Source organism: Corvus cornix, chromosome 11 (genome assembly GCF_000738735.6).
Source record: "Corvus cornix cornix isolate S_Up_H32 chromosome 11, ASM73873v5, whole genome shotgun sequence".
Lineage (NCBI taxonomy): Eukaryota > Metazoa > Chordata > Aves > Passeriformes > Corvidae > Corvus > Corvus cornix.
Window position 1 is genome coordinate 1,516,318 of NC_046341.1, and position 27,153 is coordinate 1,543,470.

A 27,153-nucleotide genomic window follows, 5' to 3' on the forward strand; every position below is an offset into this window, starting at 1 on the left:
GAGCTGCGGGGCCCGTGCTGAGCCCGCACAACTCGTGTCAGCAGTGGCGGGCGCGGTGCCGGCGGGCGGTGCTGAGGCCGCGCCGGCCCCGCGGGGGGGCGGGCGGTGCCGTTTATAAAGCGGCGGGCGCGGGGCGGGGGCAGCGCCTCGGAGCGCCGCGGGACCGGCCAGCGGCACCGGCACCGGCCAGCGGGGCCTGCCCAGCCCCGGCGGGGCGGAACGGCTCGGAGCGGCTCGGGCCGGGCCCCCCCCGTTCCCCGCCGCGATGAACCGGCGGGGGCTCTGCGCGGGGCTCTACTGGCTACTGCTGCCGCTCGCCCTGCTCGCCGGTGAGTGCGGGGCGCGGGGTCCCCACGCGGGGGCGGCCGGCGCGGAGATCCCCCAAAGGTGACCCGGGTGGGTCCCCCGCCTGTGGAGAGGGTGGCTCGGGGACCCTCCCCCCCTGGGGTTGCCCCGGTGGCTGCTGCCGCTCGCCGGTGGCTGCGGGGCTCCCCCCAGCACGTGGAGCGAGGGGCGCGGGAAGTGCCGTGAAGCCCGGGGCGAGCGGAGCCCTGCAGCCGGGAAGCGGGGCTGGGATCCCCGCGCCGGGAGGAGCCGCCGGGTGGCTCCGGGGAAGGTCGGTGCCGGGACGGTCCCCCCGCGGGGATCACGCTGAGTTCTCCCCTCTCCACCCGTGACCGAGCCCACTCGCGGGTAGCGCTGCGACTTCCTCCGGGGCGGGAGGGTGTGCGCGTGTTCCCCCCTGTCCCCCGACACCCGGGGGCTGTTTGGGGTGCAGGTGACCCAGTTTGGTCACAGCCGTGTCACCACGCTCGCTCCGCTGTGGTTGCAAGGTGGGGGGTGAGGAGGGGGCCGGGGTGGGCGATGCCCAGGGGCGGCTGGCACCTCCTTCTGTCCCCGTGTCCGGGTGGATCCCGGCAAGCAGAGTGCCCACCCCAGCTCCTGTGGCTCTGCGGTCCCCATGCTGCCACCAGCCCATTCCCAGCACTGTCGGCCTTTGATGGCAGATGTGCCACCCACCAAGGCAACCGGCTGGCCACCAGCCTGGAAAATCCCCGTGTCCCGGGACGCGCAGGACAAGAATCTGTTCTTTGAAGCCCGGTTGCTCCGCAGCCTCTTCGGGGACGCTGCGTTTGCGTAGACGCAAAGGAAAAACCTCTCTATAAACAGGATTGTTCAAGGGGCTCCTTGTGCCGGGCACGGGCTGGGGCTGTTCGCCACCAACACCGGGCTCGCACCACCCATGCTGGGAGCCCTGGCATGGCTTTCGGAGTAACCCTAGAGTGACTTTTGGGATAGTGTCACCTGGAGAGAGGGGGACATGCGCCCGGCCGAGGGAGGCGCGTCCGGCCGAGCAGCCCCGTTCCCGGCTGTGTTTTGGGGAGCAGGATTGGGTTTCGGGGTGCTGGCTGTGCCGCTGGCGCACCGGGCAAAGCCTCGCTGGCAGAGGAAGTCAGTGACTCTTGAAAAAGCTGCTTTTCCTTTGGTTTGCTGGGGCAGTGACTCAGAGCATCGCGCAGGATGTGAGGAGGTTAATTATAACCCAGCCCACGAGCGGGGCTGGGAGCCGGGGCTGCGCTCTCCGGACAGGGGCGCAGCGGCCGGGCCGGGCCGCGGGAGCTGCCGGGTGCATCCCATGGGTGCCCGGGGCGACACGTGGCCTCCGGGCGCAGCGTCCCGTGGGGCCCTCGTGCTCCAAATAACGCTGATTTGGCCCCAAATCGCCCCAGGCTCGCTTGGCTCTTCACCCTGTTCCGGCACGGGCTATGCTGGGGACCCCTGGTCCCCCCCCCCCAGCTGGGGACACTGGTGGCCTTGCTGTCCCCTCCCTTGTGAGCTAGTAGGTGGCTTGTTGAAATTTGGGGCCCCACTTGGGCGGGGACTCCGTCCTTCTCCAGCTGATTGGCCACGGGGGTGACTCAGCAGTGCCCAGGGGTCTCGCAGGAGCACCCGGGGGAAACTGAGGCACGGGGGGCTGTGGCTCGTCCCACTGCACCTGGGTGGGAGGAATTGCCCCGGAGCACGACCCGCCTGCGGCCCTTCCTTCCCTGGCAATTTGGCTCTTCCCAAACGTCCGGAGGATGTTTGCTCGCGGCTCCCGGCCAGCTCGGGGCGAGTGGAGCTGCAGGCCCTGGGCCCCACGGCGTGGCTCGGGGCGGGCCCCGCTTCCCACGGCTGGCACAGCACAGACCCCACGGGTGGGTCCCAGCCGTGCCATGGGGCTGTATCCCCACTGCGGCTCCGTCCTTCCTGCTGGGGTTCTGGGGTGCTGGAGCCGCTGTGGGGGGCACAGCACATCCCACGCAAGGGGGGACCGACCGGGCACCCCCAGTGCCAGTCGTGGCCACGCTGGCCCGTGGTGCTCGGGCAGGAGCGATGGGTGAGGGTGGCACCCCCTCCGTGCGGCTGCGGTGCCCCCCAAACCCCCTGATGTGGGGACACAGCCCCTCCTGCCCGGCCAGGGTGCTGGGGGGTCCCTGGGGGGCCCGGGTGCTGCAGGGCTGGAGCTCAGCCGGGTGTCAGTGTGGGCTGCAGCAGCTGCCTCCTGTGGTCAGGTGCTTTTTATAAAACCAAGGGAAATAAAATAGAGGAGGAAAAAAAAACTGTATTAAAAAAAAAAAAAAAAAAAAAGCAAAGCCACTGCTGTCTCCAAGAGCAATAACTGCTGCTTCCTCCCAGGAGCAGGGGGAGGGGACGGGATGGGATGGCATGGAGAAGCAGGGCCTGGGTGCCCGTGTCCCCAGGACTGAGCCCCCACAGTGCCACCGAGGTGGGGGACACCGTGGGGGCTCCGCAGGGGTGCAGGGGGTCCCCTTTGGGTGAGGACAGCAGGGTTTGGGCATTGCTTGGTGCTGCCATATGGCAGCCACGGGTCATGGCCCTACTGGGAATATTGGTGGATCTGGGAATGTGCGTCCTCATGTGTCCCAGTGCTGAGCCTGCAGCTCTGGGAGCCCTGTGGCACGGGCTGTGCCATCCTGGTGTGTGCCAAGGAAAGGGCTGTCCCCTGACACTTGTCCCCCAGGCTGCTGCGTTCCCTGCCCCATGGCACGAGCTCCTGCTTGATGCTGGGATTTCCCAGGCTGGCAGCCGTGGCACCCGCTGGCACCCAGCCCAGTGCCCTCCTGGGGCATCTCCTGCGGCATTCCCAGGAGCAGGGAACTGGTGGGATCGGGATTAACTTTCCACAAAAACAGGATATGGTGGGTGAACCGGTGGGGCTGTTCTTTCCTGGAAAGAGGAGCTGGGGCTGGGAATGTGCCGGTGGCCAGCTCTGCTTGCCCAAGGACTTTTTGCTTTGGGACTGGTGGGATTTTGGGATAGGGAGCCACACTGATGGGATTTTGGAATGGGGCCTCTGTGTTTATCACCCTGCCTCCGGTTTGCAGCCAGTGGGTGCAGAGTCCTGGGAGCAAAGTGACACCTTGGGGACCCCATCAGGGTCCTGGGGGTTGGCAGCTGGGGCTGGTGAAGTGGGAGGCAGCTTGGCAGAGCTGCCTGGCTCTGGCAGCAGGTAACGGCCCTGTGAGTGAGCAGGGCAGGGAATTAAAGAGCTCTGCTAATTAATCCTGAGCGGCCGCAGTCCCTGCAGAGCAGCGGCTGCACCAGCGCCAGGAGCGGTGTGGATGCGCTGATGGTGCAGGGCTGGTGTGTGGGACTCCTCCAGCTCCGGGGGGTCTGGGGAGCCCCCTTTCCCCACGCAGTTGGGAATGGATCCATCCTGGCAGCTGGCTGGGTGTGGAATGGTGCCTGGTTTGTGGGAGGGGGCTGTGCCAGACCCCAACCCTGTCCTGCAGCTGCTCTTCCCGGCCCAGTGCACCGGGACAGATCCTGATGCCGACTCCTCCTGGCTGCCTCCACTTCACCAGTGGTGCCCAGTGACCCCAATCCCTTCCCATGGCAAAATTCAATTAAGGCTGGCATGGAGGAACCCCACACATCCCGCCCAGCTCCCCAGAGCTGCAATTTTCCTCCTCCCAGCTCGTTAACGTCGTTAATATTTCCCGTGCCGCTGGTGCCGGCTGCGGTGGCGGTGACCTCCCGGCAGCGTGGGAGCTGCTCTGGCTGCTCCCGGGGTCACAGGGCTGGGCAAGCAGGAATTTGGGGTGCCAATCCAGGATACCTGACTTAGGGGACAAGGTGAGTGCTCCGAGAGAGACACCCCGGGATGTCGTGGGTAAGGGTACTGCTTGCGTGGGGAGGGGGCCGTGGGTGCCACGGCGCTGCACCCACCCACCTGCACACCCAGCCGGCCGCTCGGAGGGCGGGTTTGCTCTCCCCACATGCCAAACTGGTTTTTCTCCCTGTGCCTGCACTTTCCCGCTGTCAGCACTGCAGGGAACCGGTTCCCTCCATCTGCAGGACGGAGCACCCACACGCCTTGGCACGGCACGCCCCGCTGCAGCCGGGTGGGTTCCCAGCCGGGCTCCGAGGGTGCTCCCGAACCAGGCTGTCACCACCTTCTTTCCCTCCTTTTCTGTCCTGGCTGAAGCCATCGAGCACCTCTGGGAGCTTTCTTGGTGATGCCTGAGGGGTGCAGGGTGAGCCGCCAACCAGAGGGTCCCGGGGGTGCTGGTGGCACCAAGCAATGGGGTCAGCATGTGGGTGCCCCCCCAGTGCCAGCCATGCCTGTGGGTCTCCCCACAATCCCCGTTCTCATCGGAACTCCAGCCGTGCCACCACGTGCCCTCGGTGCCACCGGCACCCAGGCCGTGGCCGTGGCTGGGCTGAGGGCTCGCGGTGGGGCTGCTTCACCCCAGGGTGGGTGGGTGGGTGCCAAGGGGGGCCTGCCTGGCTCCCACGGAAGCTGGAGCAGCGTCTCGCCCCCATGCCGGGAAGGCTCCTCTCGGCGCTGGCGGGGACGGACGGGGAATATTTGCTCCATGAGATCATGGTTTGCCCAAACAGCCAGGAACCCTCGGCAGCAGCGGCGTGCGGGAGGTGACGCGGCCCGGGGTCACCGCGGGGAGGTGGCTGCTGGTGACGGTCCTGCTGCCCCCACCGCGGGCTCCCTGTGCCCCCCGCCCCTGCTCGGGGCCGGGCTGCGCTTCGCAGGCTTGGCGACACGTGGGGACCCCGCTGTGGGGCTGGAGCTGGGTTTAGCCCCGGTGTGGGGCTGTGGGACGTGTCCCGGGGCGTTCCTGGGCGCTCCCTCCACCGCCCCCGTGCCCTGTGAGGGTGCCCCGCTGTCCCCGGGGGTTGTGCCGTGTCCTCCCGGCCGCGCTGTCCCTCTCTCCAGGATGTGTTGTCCCACTGAAACCTCGTAAACACAGGAAGGGCCGTGCCGGGCTGCGGTGCTGAGCATGTCCCTGGCGCCCGGCTGGGCCCCCCTCGCCCCCCCAGCCCCACGGGGTCAGGGCTGCCCTCTGACCCCCCTGTCCCACCCCCTTCCAGAGTGGGGTGCCGAGGGGAGCAGCTGCCTGCCCCGGCCGTGCAGAGCCGGGGTCCCCAGCACCGGTTCCCTGTGGCTGCCCCCTTCCTGGGCTGTTCCAGAGGGATCCCCCGATGCTGGTGGGATGTGTCAGCAGAGGGGATGGGGGGATGTCCTGGCACTGCCTGGGGCAGGGCACAGTGACAAAGCTCAGCTCCCCATGTCCCGCCAGGCACTGCTCCGGGGGTGTCTCGGTGCTGCTGCCCATCCCCGTGGCCTTGGGGCTGCCCTGTGGGTGCTCCCAGCTCCTCCTGCCGTGCATGTGCCGGTGTCTGTCACTGTGAACGCGGTGACAGGAACGCGGCGTCCCCAGCTGGGGTGGCAGCTGCCCTGCCACATCCCCGCCGTGCTGTCCTTGTCCCCATCCCTGTCCCCGGTGGTGGCAGCTCTGCAGGCTGCTGCCTCGGCCCCGCTCCTCCGACGGTTTTGTGCCTCCAAACAAGCTGTAATTTAGGTCTAAAAATAAGCGAGGGGGAAGGTGCTGAGCTGGTGGCACGCCCGGAGCATGGCTGGGGACAGGTGCTGTGCCACCCCCGGGGAGGTCACGGGTGGGGGTCCCAGCCTGGCTGTGGGGGTCCCTGCAATCCTCAGTGTGGTTTTGCGGGAATGATGTGGAAACGCGGCGGATTTTTCTCGTGGCTCTTCTTCCCCTGTCACCCCACGTGTCTGGGACCTTGGGTGTGTCCCCTCTTCTCCGTGTCACCCATGTGGGTCACCAGGAGTGGCACAGCCTGAGGTGCTCCTGCCTGTGTCCCTCTTTCCGATGGCATTTCTGAGGCACTTGACTCCCTCGTCCTACCTGGCATCACCCCAGGACCCCAGTCCCACCTGGCATTTCGAGCTGCCTCTCTTTTGGGGATGCCCATGGTGGGGGAATGCAGCTGTGAGCCCTCCCGGTGCCACATCCCTGTCACTAACCCCGTCCCTCTGTCCCCAGCCTGCCTTTTCCGCTACAACGTGCTCTCCCTGGTGTACCTGCTCTTCCTGCTGCTCCTGCCCTGCTTCCCGGGGCCCTGCCCACACTTCACCGCAGGTAAGGGGCTCACCTGGGGCTGCAGGGCTGGGACAGGTGGGGTGGGCAGCAAGGGGGCTGCCACCCCCCTCCCACGGGCACCTTGGCTGTGGTTTCACCCCGGCTGGGCAGCGTGGCTCCGTGTGGAGCCTCTCTCTGTTAATTATAGCCCAGCGGGGCTATTAATAGCCCTCCTGCTCCAGGATGGCCACTTCGGAGCCTTATTAACCACCAGCCTCAGGGGTCAGGGCTGGGCTGTGCGGGCACACCACGAGCAGCCCCTCCGCCCTGCCCGGGGCGTCGCGGTGGCCACAGGGGGTCACCCACACCGGGGCAGGTGGGCACGGGGTGCCCGTAGCCCCCCCTGTGTCCGGCTCTGACCCTGCCCCCAGCTCCTGGCACGGCCACAGCTGAAAGCTTTACCCTCTGAATATTTCATGGGCTCGCACGGCCCCGGATCCCCGCGCTGCCGAGAGCTTTTGTGTGGATTTACAGGAAAAAACAAGTGGAGGGAAAGCTGTTGGCCCGGGGCCGCCCCAGGCCGGCTCGCAGCTGTGGTGGGCTCGCTGCCCACCCCACCCCCTGGCCAGGAAAACGGGCACAGGGCCCGGAGAGCCGGGTGGGATGGGGGCACGGCTGCAGCTGGTGGAAGGGCTGATGGGGTTTGGGGTGGGGAGGACCCCTGGATTGTCCCCTCCCATGGGACAATCCAGCAGGGATGGGGATGCCGACTGCATCCCGGTGTGCTCCCTGACCTGCAGGGCCAGGGAAGTGCCAGCTGGGTGCTGCAGGGACACAGGGAGGGAGGGTGCCCATGGGCCGTGCTGGGTGCACAGTGAGGTGGGCAAAGCCCTGGTGGGATCCTGTCCCTGGGGCAGAGCCTTGGAATCTCTGGGCACAGTGCACCCTTCCCAGCTCTTCCCGAGGGTGCAGGGTCCCTGCTGGGGTTGTGGTGTCCTTGGGTGGTGGGTGACAGGTTGCCCGTGTCTCGCAGGTCCCACCAGCCGCATCCTCAAAGCCCTGCTGGGGACCAGCATCCTCTTCCTCCTCGCGCACTTGGTTTTCCAGATATGCCTGCACACGCTGCCCGTGCTGGACCAGCTGCTGGGGCCCAGCTGTGAGTAGGGGGTGCCCATGCCCACCCTCACCCACCCACAACTCTGCTCCCTGTGCTGCCCTGGGGCTGCACCCTCAAGCTGGGGACGTGTGGGACCCATCCTGCTGGCACTGGGATGGTGCTGAGGCTCTGCAGGGTCCCACCACATGCCATGCCACGGTGTCTGCTGGGTGCCCACTGCACTGGGCACAGAGCCCATCCTGCAATCCCATGGGTGGGAATGTTCTCCCTGTGGTGGGGGGGTGCTCAGAGCCTGCCCACGCAGGGTCTGCCCCGCTCAGTGCCCCCCTTCTCTCCACAGGCAGCTCCTGGGAGGTCCTTGCTCGGCACATTGGGGTCACCAGGTAAGGGCACCCCGGTGTGTGGGGCTGGGGGCTGGCAGTGGCTGGGAGGTCACCCCTGAGCCCTCCCCTGCCCCGCTCTCCCCCCAGGCTGGACTTGAGTGACATTCCCAACTCGGTGCGGCTCGTGGCGCCCGACGTTGGCATCCTGCTGGTCTCGTCCGTGTCCTTGTGCCTGTGCCGCCGCCTCGGCCCTGCCACCTACAGACGGAACCCGGAGAGCCTGGAGTCCTCTGAGCAGGTGAGAGCCACCCCCGGTGCCGAGGGACATCCCACCATCCCCATCCCACTGCGTCCGCGCCAGCCTGTCTGTGGCTGGTCCCTGTCCCTTCCCTGGGCACAGCCTGGGACGTGGGGGCTTGGCATGGGGTCATCCCCAGTAGTTGGGGACCCAGTTTGGGGCAGTTTTGGCTAGGATGGAGGGCTCGGTCATTGCCCCATGGCCTGGGGTGACACAGCCATGGAGGAGTGCCCATGTTTGCTCCAGCATTGCCGCAGGGACCCTGGCAAACAGCCGGGACAGTGGGGTGGGCAGTTATGGGGTGCCGGCCCCCAGCTCGAGCTCGCTGCTGCAGGGCTGGGTGCTGTGCCGTGCTGTGCCATGCCAGCCCCGCCTGGCAGTGCCAGCAGGTCACGAGGACGCCGTGCTCGTGGCAGGGGGGTCACCAGGCAGACACAGCCCCAGTGGCACCCCCAGCCCCGCTTCGGGGCTCCCCACTGCCCAGGCTGCCGCGCCTGGCTGCGGCCGTGCCGGGCTGTAACCGGAGCAGCGGCTGGCGCGGATGCCTTTGCCGTGAGCCCGGGGAGGCAGCCTGGAAAAAAGCTCCGTGCTGGGAACCCGCATCCCGGTGCCAAGAAAAACAGCCGCCCTTTGGAGGCGCTTTCCAGGCAGCTGATGAGATAAACACGGCCAGGTGCCGGGCACTGTGCCCACCTGGCCGGCCACCCCTGCCCTCCCCAGAGTGGGGAAACTGAGGCACGGCCAGGAGCTGTCCGGGATCGGGTCATGGAGCTCACACCAGCCTGGTTTTCCCTGACAGAGGGAAGAGAAGGATGTGGGGCGGCACCGGCGCGCGGCCAGCAGGGACACGCCGCTGAGCAGCCGGCTCTGGAACAAGGCTCACTGGCTGCTCTGGGAGGCTGGGAAGGGCCTGGCCATCCTGCTGCTGGCCTTGGCAGGTGGGCACGGGGTGTGGGGGGCACGGGGTGAACTGGGGGGGGCTTGGAGGGCGTGCTGCTGGGGGGATACTTGGTCCGGGGGGAGAGCTTGGTCCGAAGTGGGGACTCTCAATCCATGGGGGTTGTAGTGCTCAGTCTGAGGAGAGGGATGCTTGGTCCATGGGGGGAGGATGGAACATCCAAGGGGAAAAAAAGCTCGGTGTATGGAGGGAGGGATGCTTGGTCTAGAGGGGAAAACAGTCTAGGGAGAGGGGATGCTTGGTGTTAGGGGGGAGAATGCAATCCAAGGGAGAAATCTCAATCCAGGGGGAGAGCTGCTCGCTCCGAGGGACAGATGCTTGATCCATGGAGGAAGAGATGCTTGCTCTGGGGAGGGAGGGGATGCTCAGTCCAAGGAGGGAGGATGCTCATTCCAAGCGGGAGCGATGCTAGGTCTGAGGAGGATGGATTTAGAGTCCAAGAGGCAGGAGATGCTTGGTCCACGGTGGAAAACGTGGTCCAAGGGGAAGGGACGCTTGCTCTGAGGAGGGATGCTGGGTCCAGCGGGGTGCTCTCAGTCCAGTGGGATGCTGCTCAGTCCAGGGGCTGCCGGGCCGTGCACTGACCGCCTGCGGGGCGCTGCTCCCCAGGGATCACCCTGCCCTCCGCCTCCTCCAGCGTCTACTTCCTGCTCTTCGTGGGGCTGTGCACGTGGTGGGCCTGTCACCTCCCCGCCAGCTGCCAGGCCTTCAACGTCCTCTGCATCCTCGTCAGCATCTACAGCGCCGCCCACCTCCTGTGCCTCTATGCCTACCAGACCCCCTTCGTCCAGGGGGTCTTCCCACCCCCCACCATCTGGGCACGGTGGGTCCGTGGGGAGGGAGCTGTGCCCAGGGTCCCCGTGATGTTGAGCTGCCCCATCCCACCCCAGGGAGGGCGGCCAGAGCATCCCTCCAGTGTCGGCTCGTGGTCCTGGCTGGGGCGTTAACGTCACCTCCTCTGTCCCCACAGCGTGTTCGGCTTCAAGGACATCATCCTGTACCACAACTGCTCCCAGCCCAACACCCTGGAACTCAACACCAGCTACCCCTGGCCTGTCTACGCCAACCCCGGCATCCTGCTCCTGCTCTACTACACCGTGGCCACCCTGGTGAAGCTGCACTGGCTGGGTGCCAAGGTGAGGGGCTGCAGGGCTGAGCTGGACACTGATGGTGACAACGGTGACCATGGTGCCTGGCGCGCGTGGCCGCGACTGCCCCGGCCCTGGCACAGGGGACGTGGGGGGCAGCGGGGTGCCCGCAGTGTGGGGTGCCTTGGCAGGGGCCTGGGGCACGATCCTGCTCCCTGATGGTGGCAGTGGGTGCCCTGAGCTGGCTCCTGCCCCTCGCAGAGAGCCGTGGCACCGGCACAGCCATGCTCAAGGGTCCTGGTGGAGCTGGAGAGTTGGCCCAAGGACACTGACCGCGTGGTTGAGGACACCAAGGTAGGTTTGGGGGGGGCTGTGCAGGGAGTGGGATGGGGTTGCCAGGGTGGGCTCTGAGCCCTCTCTGCCCCCAGCCCATGCTGTCCCCCAACACTGAGAAGCCGAGCGGCAGCACTGAGAACTGCACCGTGCACGTCCTGAGCGCACGTAAGCCTGACCCCAGCCCCTCCCCAAACGCTGCCCGCAGCCCGGGGTGCCTCACACGCCCCCTCCCCATGCCAGGCAGGAGCCGTCGGGTGGAGTGGCTGCCCCTGCGCACGCTGGGCCACGTCCTCATGAAGCAGAGCTACGTGTCCGCCCTCATCGCCATGATGGTAAAGAGCTGGGAGGGGACACGGACACGGGGAGGGGGCTCCTCCTGGGCCGAGCCCTCATCCTCGCTGCCCACAGGTGTGGAGCATCACCTACCACAGCTGGCTGACCTTCGTGCTGCTGCTGTGGTCGTGCCTGATCTGGATGGTGCGGAGCCGCCGGCACTTTGCCATGCTCTGCTCGCCCTTCCTGGTGCTCTACGCCATCACCCTGTGCAGCCTGCAGTACGTCTGGGCCATGGACCTGTCCCCCGAGCTGCCCACCCGCATCAGCTTCATGAGGCTGCGGCCGCTGGGGCTGGTGCATCCCAGGTACCCCTGCCTGGCCCTGGGGGCGAAGGTGAGTGTGGTGCTGTCCCAGCCCTGTGTCCCAGCCCTGGCTGGCCCCGCTCACCGCCTGTCCCCACAGCTCCTGCTCACCCTCACCTTCTGGATGCTGCTGCGGCAGTTCGTTAAGGAGAAGGTGCTAACGAGGAGGGCCCCGGCCACGCCGCTCCTGGAGGTGTCTGTCACGGATACAGGTGAGGGCTCCTGGTGTCACCCACGCTGTGCCAGGCTGAGCACCCCACAGCTGGGGGGGGGGATCCTGGTGCCCCCTGCCCGGCTCCTGCAGCCCCTCTGTGCCCCACAGACACCAGCCAGATGCGGGATGTGCTGAAGAACCTGGGGCAGGTGGTGAGGAATTTCTTTGCCAAGTTCTGGATCTGCGTCTGTGCCGGGATGTTCATCGTGGTGACCTTCACCGGCCGCCTCGTCGTCTACAAGATCGTCTACATGCTCCTCTTCCTCCTCTGCCTCATCCTGTTCCAGGTAGGGGGGCTGGGGACCCCTGGGGACCTGTGCCATCCCCAGGGTGGCCCTGCTGATGTCCCTGTCCCTGCAGGTGTACTACAGCCTGTGGCGCAAGGTGCTCAAGGGCTTCTGGTGGCTGGTGGTGGCCTACACCATGCTGGTGCTCATCGCCAACTACACCTACCAGTTCGAGGACTTCCCCATGTACTGGAGGAACCTGACGGGCCTCACTGATAACCAGTGAGTGTCCCCGACCCACCGTGGGGTGGCACCAGCCCTGTGGTGGCACCAGGGCACGGCCAAGGGATGGGTTGCACGTGGGGAAACTGAGGCACGGAGCAGGTTGGGGTTGAGCCCTGGCATGGGGGCTCGGTGCCCGTTTGGGGTGGGATGGATGAGGCCCCGTGCTGACCCTCGTGTCCCCATCCAGGCTGAGCGACCTGGGCCTGGAGCAGTTCAGCGTCTCCAAGCTCTTCTCCAGCATCCTCATCCCGGGTTTCTTCCTCCTGGCCTGCATCCTCCAGCTCCACTACTTCCACCAGCCCTTCATGCTCATCACCGACCTGGAGCACGTCCGTGCCCCCTCTGGGGCCCCCTGCCGCATCCCCAGGTAGCACCCAGTGCTGGGTGAGCCCCCCTGCACTCCGAGCCCCCCATCCCCGCTCTGAGCCCTCCTTCCCACAGGTCCGAGGAGCTGCACGGGAGCCGCCTGCTGCGGGATGCGGCCGCTGCCGAGAGTGCCCAGGCCGGAGACTCCGACACTGAGTCCCTGGGTACAGGGCTGGGATGGGGGTCGGGCTGGGATGGAGTGTCCTCCAAGCCAGGAGGGACCTAGCAGGGGTAGGGGGATGGATTTGGGTTGATATCCAAGTGTGGGAGGGCATGGAGATGGATTCGGGCACCCTCCAAGCCTGGAAGAGACTTGCAGGGTATGAATTGGGATGTCCTTCAAGTCTGGGAGGGTATGAGGATGGATTGGGATGTCCTCTGAGCCAGGAAGGGGCTGGGAGGGCATGGGGGTGGATTGGGGTGTCCTGTTAGCCAGGGTGGTGCAAGGATTTATTGGGGTCTCCTTGAAGTCTGGAAGAATACAGGGATGGACCGCGATGCCCTCTGAGCCAGGAAGAGGTTGGAGGTTACAGGGATGGATTGGGTTGTTCTCCAGGTGCGGGAGGTTGTGGGAATGGGTTGGGGTGTCCTCAGAGCCAGGGAGGCTGCGGGGGTGTCCATGAGGGTCCGTGTCCCACAGACTCCAACAAATGGGGGCTGGTGCTGGAGCGCCTGATCGTGCTGGGCCGGACCTTCTCGGACACAGTGACGCGCGGGGAGGTCTTCGTGAGGCGCCTGCTGGAGCTGCACATCCTCAAGATGGTGGCTGTCTACACCGTCTGGGTGGCCCTGGAGGAGGTACCCTGGGGAGCTGCGGGGTTGAGGGGCTCAGCCGGGCCCCCCCGAGGTGCTGACAGGGCCTGTGTCCAGGTGTCGCTGATGAACTTCTTGCTGGTGCTGCTGTGGGCCTTGGCCATGCCCTACTGCCGCTTCCGCCGCATGGCCTCGTGCCTCTCCACTGTCTGGACCTGCATCATCATCGTCTGCAAGATGCTCTACCAGCTCGAGATCGTGGACCCCCGCCAGTACTCCAGCAACTGCACCCAGGTGTGCCCGGCAGGGCCGGTTCTGGGGGGGCTCCCTGGCTGGAGAGGGGCTCTGGGGGACCGAGGGGCACTGACCCATCCGCTGGTGCTCCCCTCTGCAGCCCCTACCCAACGACACCAACCTGACCCCAGAGGAGCTGGGCAACTCCACGCTGTACCGCGGCCCCGTGGACCCTGCCAACTGGTTCGGCATCCGGAAGGGCTTCCCCAACCTGGGGTACATCCAGGTGGGGCACGGGGACATTGTGAGGACCACCTGAGGGGATTCTTGGCTTGGCTTGGTCCTGAGCACCCCCTGTTTCCCCAGAACCACCTGCAGGTGCTGCTGCTGCTGGTGTTCGAGGCCGTGGTGTACCGGCGCCAGCAGTACCACCGCAAGCAGCACCAGCTGGTGGCCCCCGTCACCGAGACCATCTTCGAGGACATCTCCCGCGAGCACCTCGACCTCGGCCTCGTCAGCTGCGCCAAATACTTCATCAACTACTTCTACTACAAGTTTGGCTTGGAGGTGGGAGCACGGACGCTGCGGGGGGGTCCCAGCGCTTGCAGCACCCCGGTGCTGAGCCCTGCACCCCCCTGCACCCCCAGATCTGCTTCCTGATGATGGTGAACGTGATCGGGCAGCGCATGAACTTCGTGGTGATCCTGCACGGCTGCTGGCTCGTGGTGATGCTGACGCGGCGGCGGCGCGCGGCCATCGCCCGCCTCTGGCCCAAATTCTGCCTCTTCCTCGTCATCATCCTCCTCTACCAGTACCTGCTGTGCGTGGGGATGCCGCCCGCCCTCTGCCTGGGTAAGGGGCACGGGGGCCTTCCTGGGGGGCACCATTGGCCTGCCCTGGGAAGGGGCTGGAGCAGGGGGGTGGTACTGATTGTGCCCCCCTGCCCTCCAGACTATCCGTGGCGCTGGAGCCACACCATTCCCCTCAACTCGGCGCTCGTCAAGTGGCTCTACCTGCCCGACTTCTTTGAGGCTCCCAAATCCACCAACCTCATCAGTGAGTAGCCCCCTGCCCACGTGGTGCCCTGTGCCCCTACTCCAGCCCCACTCCAGTTCCCCCCTACTTCAGTTCCTGGGATCCCCCTGCTCCAAGAGTGCCCCAGCCCCCAGTTGCCCCCTGTCCGAGGGGTGCCCTGTCACCCTACTCCAGCCCCTGTCCCCATCAGTGGGGTCCCATCCTGCCTCCAGCAGGGGGAAGAACAGGCAGGAGGGGTGGAGGAGCTTTAGGAGCCCCACCCCATTGGAGGTGGAGCCTAAATCACACACACCCAGTTGGAGGAGGAGTCATGGCAAACCCCACCTCTTTTTGGGGGAGCTTGATTGTTTCCCACCTTCTTTTGGAAAAAGAAGGGGCCTGGAGACATCTGCATCCAAGGAGGGGCTTGGTTAAAGAGGAGGAGGTGGGGCTGAAAGCGCCACATCTGCCTGGAGGGAATGAATGAGCTCCCCATCCTGGCATCCTTGGGGAAGGGTTTGGGGGGTACCGGCATCGAGGGGAGCCCCGTGGCCGGGGCTGAGCCGTGTTCCCACAGACGACTTCGTGCTGCTGCTCTGCGCCGCCCAGCAGTGGCGCGTGTTTGAGGCCGAGCGCTCCGAGCCGTGGCTGCAGGAGGCCGGGGACAACTCCGACCGGCTCGACCGGGAGCGGGACCACCACAACCCCACCCCCAACTTCATCTACTGCAAGTGGGTGCCCCCGGCACAGCACCCCTGACCTGTGGGCTGGGGCCACAGGAATGGCATCCCCTGTGGGCAGTGAATGGGGCGGTCACCTGGGATGGGATCCCTGGGGGTATGGACAGGATGGGACCCAGCTGGGATGAGATTCCTTGGAGTATGGATGAGATGGAATCCCGCCCTTGGAATTCCAACCTCAGGATCCCAAACTTTGGGGCATGGATAAGATGGTTCCCCCCCAGGGATGGGACCCTGTGGGGTGGGGACAAGATGAGATCCCATCCTTAGATGGCAAATCCTGGGATGGGACCCTGTGGGGTGGGGACAAGATGAGATCCCATCCTTAGATGGCAAATCCTGGGATGGGACCCCTTGGGGTATGGATAAGATGGGACCTTCAGGCAGTGGGACTTGCTGGGCTGGGATCCTCTACGATGGGATTGGGACTCCTTTGGGCCAGGGATCCCATTGGACAGGAACCCCCCAATGGCTGGAGCAGGAACACTCCCAGGCTCTTCTGGAAGGAGATGAGGTGGTCCAGGACACCCCTGGTGATGGTGCTGGACCCTCAGAGGCGTTGGGACCCCACAGACCGGACGCAGCCCTTTGTCCCCCACAATAGGGCTGGTGGGGGGACTGGGACTGTGCTGGGAGGGCACCAGGCCCCTGCTCTGAGCAGCCCATCCGCAGGTCCTACCTGGACATGGCGAAGGTGGTGGTGTTCCGCCACCTCTTCTGGTTCGTCCTCGTGGTGGTTTTCATCACCGGCGCCAACCGCATCAGCCTCTTTGGCCTGGGCTACCTGCTGGCCTGCTTCTACCTGCTGCTCTCGGGCACCGCCACGCTGCGCAAGCCGGCCCGCGCCCGCCTCGTGCTCTGGGACTGCCTCATCCTTTATAACATCACCGTCATCATCTCCAAAAACATGCTGTCGGTGCGTTGTGATCCACGTGCTTCTGCTCAGGTCGCCCTGGGCATCCCCTGGGCTGGTGACAGAGCCGTGTGTGCCCTCTCTGCCCGCAGCTCCTGTCCTGCGTCTTCGTGCAGCAGATGCAGAACAACTTCTGCTGGGTGATCCAGCTCTTCAGCCTCGTCTGCACCGTCAAGGGCTACTACAACTGTGAGTTGCTGGTCTGGGGGTGATCTGGGGGCCTTGGGGGGTGCAGGTTTGGGCTGCTGCCTGACCCGCCTGCACCTCTGCCTGCCAGCCAAGGCGATGGCCAAGGACCACGACTGCACGCTACCCGTGGAGGAGGCCGGCATCATCTGGGACAGCATCTGCTTCTTCTTCCTCCTGCTCCAGCGCCGCATCTTCCTCAGCTCCTACTACTTGCACGTCATGTGGGACCTCCAAGCCTCTGCCCTGCAGCCTTCCAGGTGCGATTGGGGTCCTGGAGGGGTCCCCATGGGTGCCGGGGGGCCCCCCTGACCCTCCACTGTCCCCGTCCCCAGGGGTGTGGCTCTGTTCAAGGCCCAGCATCATGAAGAGCCTGCGCTCGCACCGGCGAGCCGAGAGGAAGTCGCTGGAACCAGCTGAAGCGGCAGTGAGTGGGTTTTGGGGGGCACTGGGACCTTCTCCGTGCATCTTGGGGCACTCCCATGTATGGGGTGCCCCTGGGGCTCTAGGGGAGCGGGCTCCGCAGCAATCCTCTGCCCGCAGGATGGAGCGGATCCGCACCAAGCAGCAGAAGTACCACCAGGAGCGGCTGCCCCCGCAGCGCCGGCCCGGGGCAGGACGGGGCCAGAGCAGGTGAGAGCCGAGGGGGTCCCTCCCGTGTCCCCACCCCCTCTCCGGCACACGGGTGTGCCTGTGGCCCATCGCCGACGCCCATCCTGGTGGAGCCCCCGTGGAGCAGTGAGGTGACCCTCCCCGCCCCGAGTCCCCCCAGCCGGGCTGGGTGCCCCGGGTGTGGCCGTCCTCAGCCCTGTCTGCTGTCCCACAGCTCCCGGCGGCCCTGCGGACCCGTCCCGGCTGAGGGAGCGGTGGTGGCGGCCATGGTTAGACCACGCCGCAGGTACAGCCCTGGCACGGGGCCGTAATGGGGCACAGCCCCTCGGAGAGGTCCCCCCGCCAGGACCGCTAACACCCATGGGAGCCGTAGGTGACACCCTGCATGTCCCCTGTCCCCAGGCTCGGCCGCAGGGCACTAACCACGGCTCCTCTGCTCCCTAGCACTAACGGGGGTGTTGGGACTGGGGGTGCCAGGCTGGGGTTGGGGTCACCGACGTCGGTTGCCTTGGAACGCTGGCGCCGGAGGGACCCCGCTGTGGGGACGTGGCAGTTGAGTCGTTGGTTTTGATGTCCCCGTGGGTGTCCTCGGTGCCAGGCAGAGCCCTGGGAGATGGCAGCGGGGCCAGCCTGGGGTGTGACACCCCTGCCATGGCCCTGGCTGTGCCGTGACGCCCTGTGCCCCCACCCCGGCAGTGCTGCATTCCGGGGAATACTTCCTCTTCGAGTCGGACAGCGAGGAGGAGGAGGAGGTGCAGGAGGAGCCACGGCCGGAGAGGCTGAGCGCCTTCCAGGTGAGCAGGGCTGGGGGACTGCAGAGCAGCTGTGGGGGCTGGCAGTGTCCCCAGGGTGCTGATGGCCGCTGTCCCCCTCCAGCTCGCCTACCAGGCCTGGGTGACCAACGCCAGGACGGTGCTGCGGCAGCAGGAGCAGCCCGAGCAGCCAGAGCCACCCAGCCCCGAGAGTGCTGCAGGTGGGTGTGACACCCCAAAATAGGGCTGGGGGGGGGTCAGGAGGGGACACAGCCCTGCCTGGTGCCCACTGTGTGCCCTGGCAGGGCGCTCCCAGTGTGTGTGGGGGCTCTCTGGTGGCTACAATGGGGTTGGGCATGAGCTGTGCAGCTTCTTTGGTGCCCACGCTGGTTTTTAAGGTGGATGTGGGGGGACAGGAGATGGGGTGGTGCATGGGAGAGCCCCAGGAATGATGTTCGCCCTTCCCTGTGGTCTGACCCTTGCAGGGGATGGTGCAGGGAGAGAGGTGGAGGCTCCCGAGGGGGCTGAAGGCCAGGAGGAAGAGAACACAGAAAGTTCTGGTAGGTGGGCAGCAGGACTGCAGCTCGGGGAGATACTGGGGGGGTCTGAGTGGGCACCGAGTGACCCCCCACCCCTCTTTTTGCCCTGGCAGAGCGGAGCAACGTCTTGCAGCGGGCGCTGAACACGCTGAGGTTCCTGTGGCTGCTGTGCCAGGCCCTGGTGGACGGGCTGACCCAGTGGCTGGACGCCTGCACCCGGGAGCACACGGACATGTCCCGCATCCTGCTCCTCGAGAGATGCGTCCTGGCGCAGCGGCTGGCCAGGGTGAGCCTGGGGGGGCACTGGGGCACGGGGGGTGGCACCCCACAGAGGCACTGACACCCTGCCTGCTGCAGGGAGAGGAGATAAACCACGAGTTCCCAGATGAGCTCTACGTGCTGCCACCAGAGGAGTTCCCGCAGGAGCCGAGCCTGCCCGGCGCCTTGGCTGCAGATTCCCAAAGCGGCGCTTCCAGGCAGGTGCATAGATACCCTGTTGGCAGTGCCACAGGCGGGGCGGGCGGGCACGGGGCTCACCCCTGTCCCTGTGTCATCCCCAGCGGGAGCCCAAGAGCCGCCCTGCCGACAGCCAGGAGCTGGTGACAAACCTGGGCTCCCAGGAGGACGTGGCTGATGCCCAGGGGTTCCTGGCCGTGCCCCAGCAGCGCAGGCGGACTGCCAGTGAGCTCCTCATGAGCAGGTGGGGACAGCGGGGCGTGGGGACAGCGGGACGGGGATGGGGAGTGGCAGGGGGCTCACCCCAGCCCTGCATCCCGCAGGAGGATGTACGTCTCCGAGCTGGAGGAGTCGGAGCGGTTCTACCAATCCCACAACCGGTTCCTGAAGCTGCTGCTGGCCGGGTACCGCTGTGTGACCGCCCACTCCGAGCTGCTCTGCTACTTCATCATCATCCTCAACCACATGGTCACTGCCTCCATCCTCTCCCTCTTCCTGCCCATCCTCGTCTTCCTCTGGGCCATGCTTTCCATTCCCCGGCCCACCAAGCGCTTCTGGATGACCGCCATCGTCTTCACCGAGGTGGGCAGGGGGTGGCCGGTGAAGGGACGATGCCACCCAGCCCCCACTGCCACCCGCTGACCCAGCGTCCCCACAGGTGATGGTGGTGGTGAAGTACCTCTTCCAGTTTGGGTTCTTCCCCTGGAATGGCTACATCACCCTGCTGCGCAACGAGGGCAAGCCCTTCTTCCCACCACGCATCCTGGGCTTGGAGAAGACTGGCCGCTACAACAAGTACGACCTCCTGCAGCTCCTGGCCCTCTTCTTCCATCGCTCCCTGCTGCTGGTGAGCCCTGGGCTGTGGGTGGGCGTTTGGGGGGAGCTGCAGCTGCTCCAGGGGGGCTCTAGGGAGAGCCCAGTGAGCGCTGGGTGGCTCTGCTGTGGTTTCCCACCAGTGCTGGTTGGGAGGGAGTTGATGCTGTGGGATGGGGAGTGAGGTGTGTGGGGCTGGGGGGCAGCAGGACCCGTGACCGTGTCCCTCTGCAGTCCTATGGGCTGTGGGACCATGAGAAGACGACGGAGGAGAAGCGGGCGGACAGCAGTGAAGGGGAGGAGAAGGAGGAGGCAGCCGTGTCCCCGCCGTTGGTGCTGGTTGAGGAATGGCCAGAGGCTCCAGCCCAGCGGGAAGCACTGGGAGCAGCCACGGAGCCGGAGCTGGAGCCAGAGCCGGAGGGCAAGTCCGTGGAGCAGAGAGAGGGGACCGAGACCACACGGCTCCGCTTCAGGAGAAGTCAGGGAAGAAAAACACCAGAGGTGGTTCCAGGGGAAGGTGAGCACCACTTACCAGCCCTCACACCCTGGTGAGGAGCAAGGCTGGCACCCCCAGCGTGCTGGGGTCAGGCAGGGTGTGGCCCTGCAGGGCCCGGGCTGTCACCCACGCTGTGCCTCACTTCAAGGGGTTGAGAAGGAGAAGAAAGAAGAGGTGGAGGAAGCAGCAGAAGAGAGCCACGCTCAGAGGAAGCTGAAGGCGTTTGGCTTGCGGGTCAAGGGCTTCTTCCTCACCATGTGAGTCGTGGCGGTGCTGGTTGGGGTGGGGGCTGTGGGGTGCAGTCCCAGTCACCTGTCCCTGTGTCCCCTGTCCCCGCAGGGCACGGAACATGTACCGGCCAGTGCGCAAGTTCTTCCAGGACATCCTGAACACGCAGAACCATGCGGCCACCGATGTCTACGCCTACATGTTCATGGCCGACGTGGTCGACTTCATCATCATCATCTTCGGCTTCTGGGCCTTTGGGGTGAGCAGGGAGTCCCACAGGGCCCTGGCTGTCCTGCCCCCGCCACAGGGGTGAGGCTAGGCCACGTGCTGACCTCTGCTGCACCCCAGAGATACACGGCGGCCGCTGACATCACCTCCTCGCTGTCGGAAAACCAAGTGCCGCAGGCTTTCCTGCTCATGGTGCTCTTCCAGTTCACCACCATGATCATCGACCGCGCGCTCTACCTCCGCAAGACTGTGCTGGGCAAGCTCATCTTCCAGGTCATCCTGGTCTTCGGCATCCATATCTGGATGTTCTTCATCCTGCCGGCCGTCACCCAAAGGTACATCCCAAAGAATTCCCCGCCGTGGCACTGCGTGGTCCTTGCGTGGCACCTTGGTGTCCCCAAGTCCACGTGGTGGCCCAGGCTGGTGGCTGAGGGGGTGACACGTCCTTCCCTCAGGTTGTTCAGCCTCAACTCGGTGGCCCAGCTGTGGTACTTCGTGAAGTGCATCTACTTTGGACTGTCGGCCTACCAGATCCGCTGTGGCTACCCCACCCGCATCCTGGGCAACTTCCTCACCAAGAAATACAACCACCTCAACCTCTTCCTCTTCCAGGGGTACGGCACAGGGTCGCAGGGACCCCTGGGCACCCCGAGGGTGCCGTACCAGTGCCCTGTCCCCATGTCCCCCCAGGTTCCGCCTCGTGCCCTTCCTGGTGGAGCTGCGGGCCGTCATGGACTGGGTGTGGACGGACACCACACTGTCCCTCTCCAACTGGATGTGTGTGGAGGACATCTACGCCAACATCTTCATCATCAAGTGCAGCCGGGAGACGGAGAAGGTACAGCCCCTGTGCCAGGAAGGGTCCCCCACTAAGCCCCTTGTTTCTTGGGGTCCCCCTGAGCCCACCCTACACCGTGTGCTGTCTCCCCCCACCCCAGAAATACCCCCAGCCCAAGGGGCAGAAGAAGAAGAAAGTGGTGAAGTATGGCATGGGCGGCCTTATCATCCTCTTCCTCGTGGGCATCATCTGGTTCCCGCTGCTCTTCATGTCCCTGGTGCGCTCCGTGGTGGGCATTGTCAACCACCCCATCGATGTCACTGTCACCCTCAAGCTGGGGGGGTACGAGGTGAGGATGTGGGGTGGGTGTTGGGGTGCCCAGCTGGGGCACCAGCGTGGCCTGCCCAGCTGATGTCCCCCTGTCCCTGTCCCCCAGCCCCTGTTCACTACGAGCTCCCAGCAACAATCCATCCAGCCCTTCACCTCCCAGGACTACGAAGACCTCACCAAAGAGTTTGAGAGGGAGCCGGTAAATCCCCCCCCCCACCCAAAAAATCCCTGCTGGCTGCCCTGGGCGGGGGCTGGGCAGAGCCCCCAGGGTGGGGGCTGAGCCCTGTCCCCCCTGGTGGCAGCTGGCCATGCAGTTCATCACCCTCTACGGCGAGGAGGACATCGTGACCGCCCGCGTCGAGGGCAGCTCGGGCTCTCTGTGGAGCATCAGCCCCCCCAGCCGCGAGCAGATGCAGCAGGAGCTGCAGAACAGCTCCTCTGACATCACCCTGCACTTCACCTGGACCTTCCAGAGGTACCTCTGGCACGGCCAGGGAGGGGCCAGCCCTGCCTGCGCCCCCCCTGCCCACACTGAGCCTCTCCTGCCCGCAGGGACCTGAGCAAGGGGGGCACGGTGGAGAATGCCTACGGCAAACTCACCAGAGACCTGGAGCCCGGCGCGCCCCAGCGCCTGGAGCTGGCCCAGCTGCTGGGTGGCACCAGGGACGACCCCGTGTGAGTGTCCCCTGGGGGGGGGGGGGCTGGACCCCTGTGCTCAGTGGGATGGTGTAACCCCCCCCTCACCCCCCTTTCTTGCAGGGAATTGCCCAAACTCTTCCCCAAATACATCCGGGCGCCCAGCGGCCTCGAAGCCGAACCTGTCAAGCAGCTGCTGCCAAGTAGGTCCCAACGTGTGCCCCCACCCCAGAAAATCAGCACTGGGTGCCACTTCTCTGAAGACAGGGATGACATGAGTCCCTGTGTGCTTCTCCCTAAAAAATCAGTGCTGGGAGCACACCAGTAGCCTGATGGTGCCACCCCCCTGCAGACAGTGAGGACGTGAGTCCCGCTGTGTCACTCCCCCCAAAAAAAATCATCCTTGAGAGCACAGCAGCCACTGTGCTGTGCCCTGATGCTGTCACCCTCTCCAGATGACAAGGACAGCTACCTGGACGTGGAGGTGCAGCTGAAACGGGAGCGCAGGGGCTCTGGCCAGGATGACAACTTCGTGGAGTGGTGGGTGCTGAGGCTGAAGGACGCCCCACCCCGCGACGGCAACATCCTCCCCCTGATCATCTTCAACGACAAAGTCAGCCCCCCCAGCCTGGGCTTCCTGGCTGGCTACGGGTGCGTGGAGGGTGCCAGGGTGGGGGCGGAGCCGGAGGGAATTGAGAGTGGGATCCAGGAATGCAGGATGTGCCCCTCCCTTGCAGGATCATGGGGCTCTACGTGTCCATCGTGCTGGTGATTGGCAAGTTCGTGCGGGGCTTCTTCAGCGAGATCTCGCACTCCATCATGTTCGAGGAGCTGCCCTGCGTGGATCGCATCCTGAAGCTGTGCCACGACATCTTCCTGGTGCGGGAGACGGGCGAGCTGGAGCTGGAGGAGGAGCTCTACGCCAAGCTCATCTTCCTCTACCGCTCGCCCGAGACCATGATCAAGTGGACACGGGAGAAGGAATAGGGGAAGGGGTTCCAGCCCCCCCCGACAGGGACATCACCGCCAATGCCTTAAGCAGCCCCCGCCCGGCTGGGGCCGCATCCCGGCCCGGGAGGCAGTGGGGTGTGGGGTTCTGGGCGCTCCCTTGGAGGGAGGATGTTTTTCTGGATGTTTCTCTTCTGTTGCTTTGAAGCCGTCCGACCTGCACAGACCACGTTGTGCCTTCCCGGGGAGGGGGACAGGAGGTGGCCCCCCCCACCCACTGGGCACCTCTGGCTGCCAGGTGGGATGGGGGGGTCAGGAGCCAGCCCGTGCCCCCTCCCTGCTGGCCCCAGCCCTGCTCCAGAACCAGGTTGAACTCAAAAGCAATAGCTCCCACCCCCAGCTCCAGGATGGGGGTCCTGGGTTGTGGCCCCCCACGTTTGGGGGGGCTTGGCAGCCCCAGTTGGACTTCAGACACTTGTGACTTTGGGTTTGGTTTTTTTTTTTTAATTAATTCAAATGGTTTATTTATACAGATACCGAATAAAACAAACTTGAGCCCTCCTGGGCTGGCAGGCAGCTGAGGCAGGGAGCGGGGGGGACCAGGGACCTGCACCCCAGCCCCCAATAAAGGGGGGTGGGGGCTGTCCCCGCCCTTGCCTGTGACAGAAATGGGGTATAAAAGCAGCTGCCTGGGTGTCCCGAGTCCTCACCAACCTCTGGGGTACCCCTGAGGGGTGGCACCTGCCCCAGCAGTGCCACAGCAGGATGGGGGTGTGTCCCCCGCTGTCCCCAACCCCTTCAGCTTTTGCTGGACTCTTGGTTCTCCTGGTTCTGCTCCATCTCAGCTCTGCAAGGGATGGACACTATGGATGGACACGGCCTGGGAGGCTGAGCAGGTGGGGAGGGGACCCCCACCCCCGGTACCTGCGGATCCTGCGCTGGCCCTCGGCGCGCACATAGGGTGGCAGTGTGGCAAGGGGACCCTGCAAGAGCGGGGCCGTGAGCCTGGGGACCCCCAGTCCCCCCGGAACCGCCCCCCTGTACCCCAAATCCTCACCAGCTCCTTGAAGGTGAGGCGGCAGCTGTAGCACAGCAGGGGGATGTAGGCAGCTTTGCTCTCAGTCCTGGGGACAGGGACAAGGACAGGGACGCTCAGTGGTGCCGCTGTGGTGGCCTGGGAGTGGGTGTGGAATTCTGGAGTCCCCCCTGCCCACATGCTCACCCTTCTCCTGGTTTCTCCAAGATCAGCGTGGGCTCCAGAGCCAACTCCTCCTCTGCGAGAGCCAGGGGGTCACTGAGGGGTGCACGGCTGCTCCCCAAATCCCCCGAGCCCCTCACTGTCCCCCCCCACTCACCCCCATCAGTGTCCAGGCCGCAGAGGCAGAGGAGGCATCGCTGGGACTCACTGCTGGCCTTGGCCGGCTCTGGGCTCAGCTTCTCCCCCGTCCTGCAGCCACAACGGGGAGTGTGGGTGCACCCCCATCCCCCCCCAGCCCCAGTACCCCCACAGGGACCCCCCCGTACCGGTACACGGTGCTGATGGTGGAGGGGAACTCCTCCTGCAGCCCCAGCAGGAAGCGCTCGACCAGCTGATGGATGCTGGGCTTCTCCCGGCGCTGTGGGAACCAACAGGGAGGGCAGAGCTGGGCTGGGCAGTCCTGTCCCCACCATGGGGACGCAGAGCTTGGGCTCCCCACCACGGGACCCCCCTACCTTGGTGAAGAGAGGTGGCACGCTGACGGTGGGGACGCTGAAGAAGCGGTTGTAGAAGGCGATCTCCTTGGCCGTGTAGTCCCGCATGGGTCTCACCACCATCACGTCGCCGTGGCGCTGGTCCGTGAAGCCCTGTGGGTGCAGGGCTGCCAGGGGACTGTGCCACCACCAAGCCACACCCCCACGACATCGTGTCACCCCTAAGCTCACCGTGTCGACGGCGAGGAAGGCGCCGCGCCCCAGGGACAGGTTGGTGAGGAGCTTGATGGCCACGCGCGTGAGGCTCTCGCCCATCATCACCTTGGCGTAGCCCCTGTCCCGGGCCGTCTGCACGATCAGGTGGGTCCTGGGGACGAGGTGAGAGCAGATCAGAGCCACCACACCCAGCTGGCGCTGGCCCCAGGCAGGGTCAGTCCCTCACCGCAGCATCTGCAGCAGCTCCTCCCGCGCCGTCGCCGTCCCCGCAGCCTCGAAGCCGCGGAGCAGCTCCTGGGTCTGGGCAGCGTCCGGCAGGCGGGGGGTGGCCGGGGATCCTGCTGGCGTGTCCTGGGTGCTGTGGCCAGGCAAAGAAGTGCCACTGTCGCCGTCCTGCCGCTGCTGCTGGATGAAGCTGTCCACAGCCTCCTTGTAGGAAGGGCCGGACGGGCCGGAGCGCTCCAGCCCCGGCTGTAAGATGGACGGGGGCAGCTGCAGTGCCTGCGGGGCAGAGATGAATACAAGGGGAAGTTGGGGTGTCCAGGTGAGTCCCCCTGCCTCAGCACCTGTCCTCATGTCACCCCAATACCTCCTCCAGGTGGATCACGTGGTAGGGGAAGCCGGTGGCCTGCAGCAGGGTCTCCATCTGGGCCAGGGTCTGCTCCCGCTGCTCTGGGCTCTGCCTGCGCACGGCTCCCTCTGGAAGGCAGGGGGGCAGTGCCAGGGCTACTGTCACATTCCCAGCCCCATTCCTGGGGCCAGGGGGACAGCACGGGGTGCCATGGCCTTACTGGACTGGGTGGCAGCACCCTGGCCCTGGCACAGTGCAGGGGACACTGTGCTGGGAGCGGGTAATGGGGCAGGGACTGGGGCAGGGAACAGGCAATGCAGCTGGGAACTGGCAGCAGGACAGGGAACAGGCAGTGGGGCAGGGAATGGACTGGGAATGGGCAGTTGGACACGGAGCAGCAGCGGGGTTCCCTCACCCTCAACATAGACGAGGCCGGGGACGAAGCGGAGCCTCTTGGCTGCCTCCCGGCTGAGCCCCTGGCAGAGGAGTGGGGTAAGGTGTGGGGTGAGAGGGGTGGCTGAGCCATGCACCCCCCGAATCCCCCCAAGCCCCGAATCTCACCTCCTGCACCTGCCGGACCATGGCACTGGAGGCAGGGCCCCCTGACACTGCCAGCAGCACCTGTGGGGAGAGCGAGGACGGTCACCGGCCCTGGTGCCACGCCCGGGTCCCCTGTCCAGGTGCCCCCTCCTGGTACCTTCTCTCCCGGGAAGATGACGCGGTTCTTGCCCAGCATGGCTCGGAACTTGTGCACGAAGTACTCACGGAAGCAGCCGCTGGGGGACACGGGGACATGTGGACCCCTGAGCTGCAGTCTGTTCCAGCACCCCCAGACCCCACATCCCCAGGCCCCAAAATCCTCTTGATGTCCCCGAGACCACTGTCCCAGAGCTCCAATGATCCCCAGACATTACTGTCGCCCCTCCCCTATGTCCTCGACACCCAGCGTCCCCAAGCTTTGACGTTCCTCGGCCCTGCTGCCCCAGACACCCAACGTCCCCAAACCTTGAAGTCCCACAGACCCAATGTCCCCAGCCTCAACATCCCAATGTCCCAATCAACGACCCCCAGACCAAACGTCCCCGATCCCTGATGTCCCCAAGACCCAAAGTTCCCAAGCCCCCATGTTCTGGAGCCTCAAAGACCCCAATTTCTGATGTCCCCAAGCCCCAATGTCCCCATCCCACCGTCCCTGCCCGGTCCCTCACCGGCAGAAGGGGTCCCCGACGCGGATGACGAGGGCGGCCGTGCCCTGCCCGCACTTCATGCACGTTCGGGGGTGGCTGCGGGGACACGGCCGGTCACCGGCAACACCGGGACGGTCCCTGTCCCCGGGCAGCACCGGGGATACCCGCGATGTTACCGGGGGAAGCAGCGAGAGATATCGGGGGATACCGGGATCGGAGGTGACACGGGGAAATACTGGAGGGACACCGGGAACAGCACCGGGGGGAGACCGGGGCGGTACCGGGGGGTGCTGGCGGGCGCATTGGGGATGTACCAGAGGCAGCACGGGGGGGATGCCCGGGGGAATACCGGGGGTACCGGGAGCGGCCCCGGGTGTCCATTCTGAGGCCGACCGGACTCCCACCTGTCTCCCGGTGCGCGGCGGCGCCGTGGCGGTTCCGTGTCCGCCCCGCACCCGCCACCGTCCCCCGCCGCATCGCACATGGCGGCCCCGCTGCGTCCCGCTCGGCTCGGGCCCCGCTCGGCCTCGTTCGGCTCCCCTCGGCTACGCTCGGCCCTGTTCGGCTCCGCTCGGCC

At 65.8% G+C, this 27,153-nt stretch overlaps 2 protein-coding genes across 2 annotated transcripts; one reads left to right on the plus strand and one right to left on the minus strand.

The window, feature by feature from the left end:
• Positions 1-221: 221 nt before the first annotated feature.
• On the plus strand, positions 222-23,471 carry PIEZO1 (piezo type mechanosensitive ion channel component 1). Its single transcript, XM_039558388.1, is given in 53 exon segments — positions 222-329; positions 6,369-6,464; positions 7,438-7,560; positions 7,862-7,904; positions 7,992-8,142; positions 8,942-9,080; positions 9,710-9,923; positions 10,071-10,236; positions 10,450-10,542; positions 10,617-10,856; positions 10,933-11,193; positions 11,263-11,374; positions 11,485-11,663; positions 11,737-11,885; positions 12,076-12,255; positions 12,330-12,418; positions 12,895-13,052; positions 13,125-13,301; positions 13,402-13,527; positions 13,608-13,808; positions 13,889-14,093; positions 14,193-14,297; positions 14,833-14,986; positions 15,668-15,911; positions 16,001-16,097; positions 16,186-16,354; positions 16,430-16,451; positions 16,453-16,506; positions 16,508-16,521; positions 16,638-16,689; positions 16,691-16,727; positions 16,921-16,992; positions 17,403-17,500; positions 17,583-17,679; positions 17,944-18,018; positions 18,111-18,283; positions 18,355-18,477; positions 18,558-18,697; positions 18,777-19,035; positions 19,112-19,300; positions 19,501-19,783; positions 19,911-20,019; positions 20,102-20,249; positions 20,339-20,553; positions 20,674-20,832; positions 20,909-21,056; positions 21,157-21,345; positions 21,433-21,525; positions 21,629-21,801; positions 21,879-22,001; positions 22,086-22,165; positions 22,418-22,613; positions 22,700-23,471. Coding segments are annotated over 53 exon segments (7,506 nt in total). The 5' UTR covers positions 222-265; the 3' UTR covers positions 22,950-23,471.
• Positions 23,393-27,004, minus strand: CTU2 (cytosolic thiouridylase subunit 2). The gene is made up of 15 exons (XM_039558389.1): positions 26,981-27,004; positions 26,598-26,672; positions 26,087-26,165; positions 25,951-26,010; positions 25,805-25,865; positions 25,408-25,517; positions 25,045-25,319; positions 24,834-24,969; positions 24,624-24,755; positions 24,435-24,526; positions 24,266-24,357; positions 24,133-24,184; positions 23,968-24,034; positions 23,835-23,893; positions 23,393-23,757 (listed from the first exon to the last, which is right to left on the minus strand). Exons 2-15 carry the CDS (start codon positions 26,654-26,656, stop codon positions 23,709-23,711), a joined length of 1,323 nt encoding a protein of 440 aa, XP_039414323.1. The 5' UTR covers positions 26,657-26,672; positions 26,981-27,004; the 3' UTR covers positions 23,393-23,708.
• Between the last annotated feature and the right edge of the window lie 149 nt (positions 27,005-27,153).